General features: G+C 26.1%; 2 protein-coding genes across 2 annotated transcripts; both read left to right on the forward strand.

The window, feature by feature from the left end:
- The first annotated feature begins 463 nt into the window (after positions 1-463).
- On the forward strand, positions 464-1810 carry LOC145741212 (large ribosomal subunit protein mL42-like). The gene is made up of 4 exons (XM_082558759.1): positions 464-596; positions 771-816; positions 983-1123; positions 1378-1810. The coding sequence occupies exons 1-4, from the start codon at positions 533-535 to the stop codon at positions 1583-1585; spliced, it is 459 nt and encodes a 152-aa protein (XP_082414885.1). The 5' UTR covers positions 464-532; the 3' UTR covers positions 1586-1810.
- Position 1811: 1 nt separating this feature from the next.
- On the forward strand, positions 1812-9545 carry LOC145741210 (protein timeless homolog). Its single transcript, XM_082558756.1, has 30 exons — positions 1812-1937; positions 2015-2168; positions 2327-2444; positions 2642-2850; positions 2936-3050; positions 3243-3376; positions 3546-3722; positions 3924-4097; positions 4215-4349; positions 4457-4560; positions 4746-4890; positions 4987-5140; positions 5315-5463; positions 5619-5716; positions 5819-5957; positions 6090-6258; positions 6411-6601; positions 6689-6768; positions 6911-7031; positions 7121-7197; positions 7324-7417; positions 7499-7566; positions 7714-7794; positions 7972-8094; positions 8259-8371; positions 8562-8683; positions 8768-8818; positions 8890-8970; positions 9073-9126; positions 9211-9545. The coding sequence occupies exons 1-30, from the start codon at positions 1856-1858 to the stop codon at positions 9284-9286; spliced, it is 3588 nt and encodes a 1195-aa protein (XP_082414882.1). The 5' UTR covers positions 1812-1855; the 3' UTR covers positions 9287-9545.
- Positions 9546-12858: the final 3313 nt, after the last annotated feature.

Raw genomic sequence — 12858 nt, forward strand, 5'->3', positions numbered from 1 at the left:
ATTTTAAAACAAACATGTGCACTTATTATAAAGATGAAATAAATAGTTAAAAATTGTACAAGTTATAGTTTTAGAGCATTCAATTTACTTATTAAAATGGGGAGTCAAAATACAATAAAGCCTGTCAGTAAATGAATAACAATTTCGTTTTACATCAACACTAAAAAACTATTTGTTTATATAAATTAAAGTAAGCTTATGTAAATTTGTCCAAAATAAACTACAATAGTACATGTAAACCTTATTCTGAAATGAACTAAAAAAAATGCTCGGTTTTTCAAAAACCATTTACTTTATTTTGTTAACTATTCTAAAATAGTTGTATTTCTATTATAGAGAATACATTTTATTAATTAATATACAAAATTTTAATTTTAGACCCTTATGCAATTTAGTTGAGGATAAACTTCTTAATATTTTAATTATGACGTTAATTTTACGCATGATTGCTCTAGAGCGGCAAGAAAACCAAAATAAAAAACAATTTGGAAAACGTGGTTTTTATGAATTATTTTCGTTTATATATTATTTAATGATTCGTAATTTTGGAACTATCGTGTGTAGACACAAAGCAAAATGTTATGGACCCAGCAATGGTGAGTCGTAGTTAGTTATTTAGTTTAAAACATTTACATAAAACTACTAAAACTGAACTGTTTTTGTTATAAAATGTTATTTTATGATTTTCATGTTTAAAGACCAACTGAATTAGTTTACTTGCTAGGCATTTAGGTTTACTTCAAAACGGGCTTAACATATTTATTTTTTAGTTCTAAAAAGAAATGTATCCAACGAGAATCACTTTGATGACCCAGGGTAATAATCATTTATTTGTGATTTAAGTTTGTTGCATTTTAGTTTTTTTTTATTAATATTACAATGCACTTGATATATACTATTTCACAACTTGAGTTGTCAAATTGAACTGAAAAAGTTTTAGCCAGGATTTTAGCATTATGTGATTAATTAATTTATAATTAAGTGCACCGAGAATTGCAGTAACTAAGAATGGAAAAACAATTGCGATGTTTCACCCAAAACATAAACTAACTTACGAAAAAACAATTCCAATTCCTCGCCATGATCCAAAATATAATTATGAATCAGTTGAAGCACATGTTGAGTGAGTTTTTTAAATATATTTATTTTAATTTAAAAATTAACAAAAACTAGCTATATTTAAATGTTAATTTTTTTAGGAATCAATTTGTGTTTTTTTAAAAACGATTAAGTATGTAAAATCGTTAAAAAACATTAAATGTTGTAGCATTTTAATTTTAATATTACTATCATTAGAAACCTGAAGGCAAACTCTTTAAACTAAGTCTCAACTATGGCTGCCTTTTTTTAATTATATAAATGTTATTTTATTACCAGATTTAAACTAGAACAAAGTGGATCAGCTACAAAACCGACAGAACCACCGAGCACGAGGAATATGTATCCTATGTGGGATCGTGAAATTGTACCCACTATTATGGAACTTGCAAACATGTTTCATACAACTAAACATCGTTGGTTTCCTGACAAAGTGAGGGATTTAAAAAAAGACAAAGACGCTCACAAAGACAGACCTTTCGATTAAATTTTTATTTTGAAGCATTATTTGAATTTGTTAAGTAATCGATTTTTATCTTTAAACAAGATTTTTTGAACAGTTTCTTTTAAAATTTTGTTTTTAATATGGAATTATCATTACTTATACTACTTTAAAATTTATTGTGGTAAATTTTCGTTTTTTATTAGGAAGTTATTGCTTCTCAATTTTGTTTTGCTTCTCAATTTCTATTACTATTATTATTGTATTGTAGATTAAACAAGTTGTTAAGGTTTACCATAGGGATAAATATTTAAAATGAATTCTGAGTTATTAGCAACTTGCAGTTCTCTTGGATATTTGGAGGACACTAAATACTTCAAAGAAGAAGATTGTGTTGGTAAAAAATGTTAAAAGAATATGGTGAATAAAAGTTTATTTACAAAAACTTACAAAAAATTCTATTATTTTTTTTAGACAGTGTAAAGTTTTTAATCAAGTATTTATTAAATGAGGACAGCACAAGAAGTATACGAATCCAATTGGGTTCTGCCAAAGTTATGCAAAATGATCTCATTCCTTTACTTACCCAATATGACTCGGATAAACAACTTTTTCAAACTGTGCTAAGGTATGCAATGTCTTAAAAATCATTTTGGATGTATCATATATAACTGATTTTAGTTTATTGATTTAACATGACAGTTATTTTGCATTTGCCTAGATTACTTTTTAAATTCTATTATAGTTTATAAAATCACAAAAAAATAATTAGATAATACACTTTAGACTGGTGGTGAATCTAACCCAACCTGCACTGCTTTGTTTTAATGGACAAATTCCTAAAGACATCATCATGAATCATCATTTTCTTGATGTTTTGTTGCACAACCAAGCTTATAAAGAGGTATTCAGTTTTTTGTGTTGTTATAACTTTAAATAGTTATTGAATTTTAAATTTTTTTGTGGTCTGATTTTTTAGAGACAAATTAATTTAAACAAAAGCTTTTTATTATATTTAAAACAACAATATTCATAGATTTCTAATTTATTTAAGTTTTAGGTTCATTGTATTTTTAAGATTTTATATGTATGTCATACTAGGAGCTTTCAAACAACATCGAGTTATGGAAAGTGATTGCTCAAAAAGTTTACGATGTTCTGGAGACCCCTTGGGAAGACAGGATGCCAGAGGATGGCCTGATGGTGGAGAGGATTCTAGTTTTCATTCGCAATCTTCTTCACACTCCTCCAACACCTGATGATGAAGAAAAAACTGAAAGTGATATGTCAACTCATGATAAACTACTTTGGTTAGTTAGAGAAAAATTTGAACTTTTAAATTTTCATTGACATTTTTAATCTTCACCCTTCTCCTAAATAAAATTTGATTTTTAGGAAACTGCATGACGCTGGTATAGATTCAATCTTATTGTTTATGAGTAGCTCTCATTCTGAACAGGAACTAAGTCTTCATATTATCGAGATTGTCTGTCTTATGTTTAAAGAGCAGGTTACATAATTTTTATACTATTGTTAAATTTACTATAAGATTGTATTAAGGGGAGTTATATAATTTATTGTTAAGTTTATTGTAATATTGTATAAGGCCTATTAAAAAAAAAAAATTAATTTTGCATTACATTAAGTTATATTTTGGTCTTTATGAAATAGAAAAAAATCATTGGTAAAAACCTTGTTTTAGAAAGCTGAAAAATTGGCAAAAACTGGAACATTAAAAACAGAAGTTGAAAGAAAAAAGGAAGGAGATGAGTTATTGGAGTTAAGGAAAATTGAAAATAGTAAAAAATATTTATCAAGAGCAAAAATGAATCCATGGTAATTGTTTTTATTTCAAATTTTTTTAAATTTAATCTTAATGTATATACCTAAAAAGTTGTTATATTTGTAATTAAACAAGGCACTTGGAAAATTGTTTTATGTTTGCAAACTGATGCTTTTAATTATTAAACTATAAATTTTATAACTTTTTATATTTTATGACTAGGCATTCCAGATTTGGTGGCACATTTGTGTCAAGAGGAACGAAAGCTTTATCGGACAACAAAGATGTTATACTCCATCATGCAGTGAGAAAATGCGATCATGTTCATTTTGATATGGGAAAAGCCAAACTTAAGAAGGCGAGAAATAGAAGGGCAATGGTTGAGGAAGCTAAGCAAAAGTAAAACTGAATCAATTATATAGTAAAATTCAATTAATTAAAAATTTTGATCAATTAGTAAAATTTGATTACCAAGTAAGAAATTTAATCAATTAGTAAAAATTAGTGTTGCTGGATTTCATTTTACACCAAATAATTTGTTTTAAAAATTAATTTATTTTTAAATTTTATTTTTGGTTAACTAATTATAAATTTTTGCAGAATGTCACCACTGGCAACACGCAAAATGTTGAAGGAGTTTTGTGTTAACTTTCTTGAAAGTAGTTACAACACTCTACAACGAACTGTCAAGGATCGACTCTCAAGAGAAAAAGCACAAGACCACGATGAAACTTATTACTTCGGAGCCATGAGCTTTTTCTTGGAGTTTAACAGGTTTTTAATTTACATAAAATTTTGGAAATATTAGACATTACTTCATGTGTAAATTAACAAAAAAACTTTAATATATGTTTGGTATGTGCCTTTTTTTTATTAAATTGTCTTTTTTAGAAACTGCAACTTTCGAATAGAACTTGTTTCTGAAACAATACAACTGTCCACCTTACATTTTATTGACACTCATTTAATTAATTGTTTTGAGATGATGACAAACGATAAATTGGAATCAAAAACTTGGGGAAAAAGGTAAACAAATTATTCAAAATAGATTATTAAGTATAAAAAATTGAAGTTTTTTTATTTTAAGTTAAATGGTTAAGCTTAATATTAACTTATTTTTTGTTTGTTATCAGAATGCACTCAGCTCTTAAGTGTTATCACGAGTTTTTGATGACAATTTACACAATGGATACTTCAAGAGATCCAGCTCTAAAGGAAAGTGCAAAAGTTTTACAAAGTAAGAAAAGTAAATTTAAAATATTAGTAATAAAGTATATCACCTTTTACAATATTGACTATTTTTACTAGAATAGGTTAAATGGGAATTGCTCTTGTAATATTTTTTATTATTTAGTTTATTATTTTGCTTATATATGGCATGGGTATATTTATATTTACAAAGATTCTTTATTTATTTTTTAGGTAACGTGTTTTATGTTGTTGAATATCGTGAAATATTTTTAACTCTGTTGAGAAAATATGATGAGAGAAAACAAACTCCTGAGTTTTTGAAAGATTTAATTTTAACAACTCATTTGTTTCTGAAACTTTTTGAAAACTTTTGCAAGTAAGTAAAAATATGCAATAAAAACAGTTAATTTGTTGTAGTAAATTTTTGTAATTTTCAACTAAAAATTATATACTTATGCATTGTATTTTACAGGAATAAATCAGTAGTGGTTCAAAAGAAAACAAAAGCGAAAAGAAAAAAGTTGAAGAAGAAGAAAAAGAAAGAAGAAGAAGAAAATACTTTAACTTCTGACGAAAAATTAGCAAAGTGGAACGAAGTTGAACCATTAGTTAAACAATCTCTACAGGTATGTTTTTGTAACATTCATAGAAAAATCGAACATAATGCAATAAAATAGTTTGTTTTTTAAATTAATATATTTTATAGTATACAAAATATGAAATGTCATGGCAACGAAATTATTCTTTAAAAAATAGATTAAAAATAACATTTATATTTTTTAAATTTTAAATAATCTTAGAACCAAGTTGATACTTCAACCAATGATGTTTTTGATCCAACTTCTGATATCCCCGAAAATGAGCAACAAAGAAGAACTTTGCTTAAAATTCAACAAAATTTGTTGGAATTTCAGCATCAAGATGCAGTTAAAATCATGCGCACTGCTCGGTAATTTTGATAACTAGTTTAATTATTTTTGACAATTTTAGGTTTGTACAAAAATATTCCTCATTGTTTTGTTATGCACGGTAATTTTAATATTTTTAAAAAAATTTTATGATCTTTTTTTCATTTATTTTTATCTTTAAAATCTTTTGTAACAGGGTCGTTTGGCCAGAGATGAATTTGTTTGGAGCAAATGATTCAACTCCTGAACAAGAAGTTGATCTACTTCAAGAAATTATTCTATCTGACCTTACAAGTAGCATACCAAATAAAATAAAACTTTTACAATAATCTTTGAGTAATTATTGAAAAGATATTATCACATTATTTTTTTGTTTATTTATTAATGTTTTTTTAGATGGTGGGGAATTAGAAGGACCTTCACAAAATAATGAGGATGAGCAGGAAGATGAAGAAGAAGAGATAGATGAGGAAGAACAAATTATTGCTTCTAGAACATCGGAGATGGAGTTCAGTTTTGACGAGTTTCTTAAAAAGTAAATTTAAATAGTTTTTTTAATCAATTAAACAATTTTTGTTCCTTTAGTTATGAAAAACTAAAATTTAAATAAAAACTTGTTTAAAAATTGGCATTTGTATTTTTTAATAAGCTACTTTATTTGATTAAGATTTGGTGATTCAAAGATAATGTATCCATATGTCAAAATCCTTCAAACCTTTGAAACAAACATTCCATTGGTAAATCACTGTGCTGCTAAGATGTTACACAGAGTTGGATTCACTTGTAAGATGTACGGACTTTTGTTTCAGATATCTCTCTTTCGAGTATTTCAAAAGGTAGATAATTTAGTTTAAAAAAACAAATGGAATTAAATGTTAATAAACAGTTAATATTATTTAGCTACTGGTTTATAGAACTTGCATGGTCATCTTAAAACATTGTTTGAAAATGTAAAATTACTTTTTTTTTTAAATATAAATTTTTTTAGATATTTAGTTCACCACAGGCGAAAACAACTTTTAAAGAACTCAATAATTTTGGATTCTGGTTAATGTCCAAATTTCATGAAGTTTCACAAAGAAATCCTGTTGTGTTTTTGGAAATGTTGTTTTGGAAGCTGTCAGCTGCAAATGTTTATGAAATGACAGAGGGTTATGGATCATTTGCTAGTATTACAGGGTAATTGTTTATTATAGGGTTTTATAATACCTTTGGTGCAATGCTTTGAAATTGTTATTGTTTTTCAACTAAAGCAAATTTGTTCAGGAAAAAGAAAAATATTTGGAGTGATGGAGAAAAAGAAGAATTACAAGATTTGTACGACAAATATAAGGACAGCGAGGGAGGTAAAACAACATTAAAATAAAAAATGTATTTATAGTAATCTGTTTAGTTTACTTGTTTAGTAGTTTACTTGTTTAGTAATTATTTGTGTTTGTTTAGTAATTGTTTGTTATAAATAAAGTAAATTTTATATTTTTATTTTAGATCTTGTTGATTATATTTTGTCTGATATCACAAACGAGAGTCGAACTCGTAAACAGATTTGTTCTCAGCTTGTAGCAATGGGATTGGTGGACAGTGTTGCAGTTCTTAAAAAACAAAAAGGGTAAAATCCAAAAAGCAAATATCCTAAAACTTTTTTTTAAGTATACTAATACAAATGATCAGTTGTATCCATCGTTGTTCTTATTTTAGATCAAAAACATCAATATGGAGGGACGATGATGTAGACGAACTAAAAAGACTTTTTGAAGAATTTTGTCATTCTGATGGTTTGTTAAATTGATTTTTTTTCCCAAATTTAATTATTAGAATAATTTTTTTATTGAATATTTTTAATAATTGTATATATACAGCAAATAAATTTATATAAAATTAATCTTTTCATTGATTTTTAGATCCAGTTGGAAATATCCTAAAAATGATGAGCAACAAAAAGTCAAAAAATAAAGTTGTCGAAAAACTTTTGATGTTGGACTTAGTGCAGGACCGGTATACTATTAATTTTACTGATTTATAATAAAACAGAACCTAAAATTAAATAAAATAATGGTAATTTTAAAATTAAAACAGTAAGCAACTTCATAAAAAACGCGCCAAGAAGCCTGGAAGTAGCTCAACAAAAGAGATAGTTCATATTGGTAACTATCATAAACTGATGAAATAATTAATATTGTTCAACTTTTATTACTCATATATTTACTTTACCAAATATTTAATTTTAAAGATCGGTTGTTTAACTTAAAGGTTATAAGTTGTTTTAAAATTAATATTTCTTTTGCTTTAAGGTGGACAGGATAGTGATGATGAGAATTCTTCGGATGAACAACAAAGTGAAGAAGATGATATAGAAGATATGGACAAGAATGGTTTGTTTTTTAATTTAAAACCAAAACTTACAATGATTTTGTAAAGTAAAAACAGTATAAACTATATATTTTTTTAATTTTCTGTGTTTATTTTTATTTATATTTTTTTAACTACTTTAATTAAAAACATTGAGTTATAAGGAATTTTTAAATATTGATTAATTTTACTGTTTGTAGAGTTATCTTATAGCCAATTGCTTCAGTCTTGTGTGGATAATAACTTGGGCGAAGAACTTAAATGGATTTGTACAAATTTACAAAATGCTGTTGAGGACAGAAATGAAGCTGGTGCTGATGCAGGTAATATTTAAAAATCAGACATACTAAAAAAAACTTTTTGTGTATAAAAAATTTGGTTAGATTTTAAATAAATGAGCTTTTTTGTTTATATGGTGGTTAAAATTGCACTTTTAATAACCTAACGTAATAGATAAATTAAAACACCTATTTTTTAAAAATTTTAGTCCAGTCTATACCACTTGTACCATTCAATGATAAACAAGAAAATGCAATGAATGATCGCAACTTTAAAAAATTGCTAAAACTTGTTGGTATACAATCACCAGCTAATGAACAGGTTTAAATATCAAAAATAAATATTTAAAAAAAATAAATAAGAAAATTATTTTGATACTATGTTAATTGAAAAAATTTTGACTTTGAAAAAAAAAATTCGACTTTTGAATTTTTTATTTGTTTAACAACTTTTAATGTAAAGATGGTATTTGTAATACAGTTAGATTACTAAATGTTTTATTAATTTAAAGGAGATGTTTTGGAGAATTCCAGCTCACATGAATGAGAATAAATTAAAGAAGGCCATTAAACAACTTACTCCAACCATCTCAAACAAGAGAGAAAGATTGGAACATTTTACTGAAAATAAAAGGTTTAAAAAGGATGTGAATTTTCTAAATTGATTTTTGAATAACTTGTTATGAAGTTTAATTTATAATACAATTTAATTTTTTAGTGATAGTGACATTGAAAACCAACCTAAAGAAAAAAGAAGGAAAATTAGCATGTAAGGTTAATCTCTTGTATTTAATATACCAATTATGTTATGAAACAAAATAATTTCTAAAATTATCTCAGATTTGATGAGGAAGATAGTAATCCTCCACTTGCACCTTTGGAATCTAAGGATCAAAATTTTATCAAGGAAGACAATTTTAGGTAAGTGAAAAATTTTAGAACTTTTGATAAGAATACCGTACACAAATTTGTTATTGAATTGATTAGTTTGTTAAATTGCTTAATGCTTATGTAATTTTACAGCGATATTAAAGACAGTTACAATAGTGAAATAAAGAATATTTCCTTTGAAGCTAGGTATGTTCTTTTTAAAACTTATAAAGAGGTTTATGGTTTTTTATTGAGTATTTTAATATTTTATTTTTATTTTAAAACCTTTAGCGATGATGACGAAGAGGTTTCTTCTGGAGGAAAAAAACGGAAAAGAATGATTGTAGATGATAGCGATGAAGATTGAAAAAATAAATACTTAAAATGTATTAATGATAATTTAATAATCATTTAATGGTTAGTTAATTAATCACATATTAACTTGTTTTGCTGCCTTTTTCTGAACACTTTGCTAACACGTTATTATTTTATTTTTTTAAACAAACAAAACAAATTTTATTGTTTTAACAAATTTGTAAAATTAGAGGACTTGGTTGGGATTTAAAGTTGAAAACAAAAAGGCTGAGTATAATTATTCAATAAATAAATAAGTGTTGGAGCTATATAACAATCAAAGGTATTTATTTTGAAAAAACCTACTGGGAAAACATTGCAATTTAGAAATAACAATAAAAAACAGGTTGCTACATTTAAATTGTTTAATTAAAGAAAAATCGACCAAACAGCGTAAAAGGATTGGAATGCTAAAAACCACTGGTTGTGGTGCGCAAAATATCATATTGCGACACTTTTGTTTAATAAGTTTCTAACGTGTTTTTTTGGGAGGTACTTTCACTAAACTTTTGCTAGGAACTTTAGTAAGTTTAAACAGTTTTTTTGGGGAAGGAATCCCGCTCTCCGAAAAAAAATCCGCAATTCGTTCATGTACTCCGCTTTTTACTTCCGCTTTTTTTGAGAGTCGAATTTTTGTATAAGTTTAATTTTTAGACTCTGGTTTGTTATGGCGTAGTTATTTGCTATTGTAGTTGTCTGACAATTTTATATTAGTAAATATCTGCCAAAGGGTTGTATACTCAAGTACATTTATAGATTTTTTTTACTTTATATTAAATAAATTTAAGGTAATCTGTTAACTATTTCTGTCTGTCAGTATGTCTGTGTTGCTAGTAAATTAATAAAAAACGAAAGTGTCCTTATGTAAATAAGATTAAGAACAGTATGACAGTAATAAATGATAATTTCGTTTAATTTTTTTTTACAGTGGTAGGAAAACATAAAATGAGATATTGTAGGTCAGGTTAAGCTAGGTTGTCAAAAATTAAAGAAAGCAACAATATCTTTTTTTAAACACCATAGATTAATTCATAGAGTATATAAGTTACTCACAAGCTAAATTATTTGGAAAACAGGCTGTATGCCAATAAACAGTTGTCAACCTTTCGTTACAATACGATATAAGGTGTTAATGATTAATGAATAACAGAAATATGTATGACATTTTATTGTTTATGTGATTTCTAATTTTTAGTTTAAATGTTTAGTTTTGCAATATACTAATATGTATAAAAGTTTTTGTTGAGTTTTTAGTTCATCAATTAAAAAAAAAATATTATTTAAAAATAGCAAAAAAAAATTTTCTAAAAAAAATATACTTAGCCAACTCATCTTTATTTAAACAAAGTGTTATTGCATGGTATAGAAATAGTCGTAACAATGCATCTAATTAAACCACACTATAAGGTTCTAAGTCTAAGTTAAGACTGAAGAGAAAGGTCATAAATTGCAAAATACACACAAGCAACTGTTTACTTAAAAAGTATTATTTTTAAAGTATGAGTTTAAAAAATACATTTAAACTAAAAACTTTAATGTTAAATTAATATAACTAGCAATTAGGCAAATGTAGACTTTAATTATGTCTTCCCACAGGTAAATGTGTTTATTTATGCCCTCAAGATTCGAGAACTAATCTAAGTGACATGGCAATCAATAATTAACTAACCATGACATATGAATAACATGGAAAAACATGTGTTTAATTTCACTTGAAAATATACGCTTAAATATAGTTTTGCTGTATGCTAAACTTTATGTATTGCCATCAGTTTATGTAGCCTTAAATGTTAATAGAGAATTGAAATTCGATATATCAGATACAAGGGGCAACATGTTTGATTTTATAATTGTAATATAATATTTGTAGTCAATAGGTGAATACCGATAAAGTTTTTTGGAAAATTATGTTGTGTCATTAGTTAATGGAATAAATTAGATTCCTTAGGGAAAGTGATATTTATTTTAATTTAAATGTTTAAAATGTAGTTTAGAATACTTTTCTATATATCTAACTTTTTGTTAACTATTTTATTTAAAATCGAATGCTGTAAAAAAATGTTTACTTCAACATTTAAAGTTTTGCAACAACCTTTGTAGGATTTCGTAGACATGCTAGACTGCCTGTTTTCTTTAAATTGTAGGTAATTACCAGTTCTTGGAATTTCAAAGTTGTTAGATAACATTTTGATGTTATTTTATGTAGTATTTTTATCGGTGTATTAGTATGTTCGTTTGGCAAATAAAGTGCAAAACAATTTGCAGTTCATTTAAACTAACAAGCAATACTTTGATTCAGAAAAACATAATACTTAATAATGATAGTATTTTTCAATTTCATTTGGGTTAAATGGTACTTTTTAAAGGTTATGTAACGATGTTTTAAAAAATGCAAACCAATAAAAACATCGCCCAGTAATAATCGGGCGCCTTTCAGTGAATTGACATTTCATGAACTTTAAATATATTTGTTAAAAATGCGATTTGATTAATTTGTTTACCGAGCATAAACTGACGATAAAACAGGTTTAATTGCAAACTAATAGTTCATTAAACAGTTGTTACACATCGTTGACAGCAATATAAAAACTAAGATTAGCTTAGGTAAATCGTAGGCTTATAGCATTGAAGTTGCTATGTAATGAAATATGGCATTTTTGTAAGATTTTGTTTTTTGTATTATGTAATATACTGTTCGGTTTAACAAAATGCATTTCTAGTAAATTAATTTATAAGATTTGAGGATTGTCGAATAACGATAGTTGCACGAATTGCTTTACTACACTTAACCCAAGTAAATAGTATTTTTTGTTGTTTGCTTTTAGATTATTGGGTTTACCGTAGACAGTTAATGCATTTCTGGTTATTACCTTATCATTATAAATATCTATAGACACTCTTATATCATTTTACTTTAATTAAAATTTTCGTAATTTAAACATTATTTATTGGTAAATGTGCGGTTAAAACCACAAAGCAAATATTTTATACTTATTTTTGAACATTTAATACCATTTAATATTTAACAGTGCTATTGCACGCAGCATCGTATTACATTGAGATAAACACGAAAAATTAGCAATGTTATGTATGGTTTTTGCAAAGAGTAAGATTAAGGAAGGTCTGTAAGTAGCACAATTATTAAATTCCTTTTAAGTATGCAATAAAAATGATTTGCCACTCTTTTTATTACTTACAAAAATTGATTTTTGCTAGGATAGACCTGCGTGATATTTTATCTGAGATTGGCATTAAATGGTCATGTCAGTAGCAGCATGCTCTATGTCATGTTGCGTGATATGCTGTCAGTAGCAATCTAAAATCGTGAATTTATTAACACAGTCTTATATGGTTGCTCATAATATAAACAATTACATGTTTTATTTTGTATTTAGTTAATTGGGTATTTTTTTATTATAAAGAGAAGTGTAACGTATTTTATTACTACTATAATTTACGCCCATTTTTTAGCTGTAATGTTAGGCGCAATTACTTTATTATGGATAGTGTTTTATAAGTAGTTTTAAAAGACCTGTTTATGGCTGGGGTTAGGTCTAAAAACTGCTTTTTAGTTACAAAATGCAT

Source organism: Corella eumyota, chromosome 2, assembly GCF_963082875.1.
Source record: "Corella eumyota chromosome 2, kaCorEumy4.1, whole genome shotgun sequence".
Taxonomy (NCBI): Eukaryota; Metazoa; Chordata; class Ascidiacea; order Phlebobranchia; family Corellidae; genus Corella; species Corella eumyota.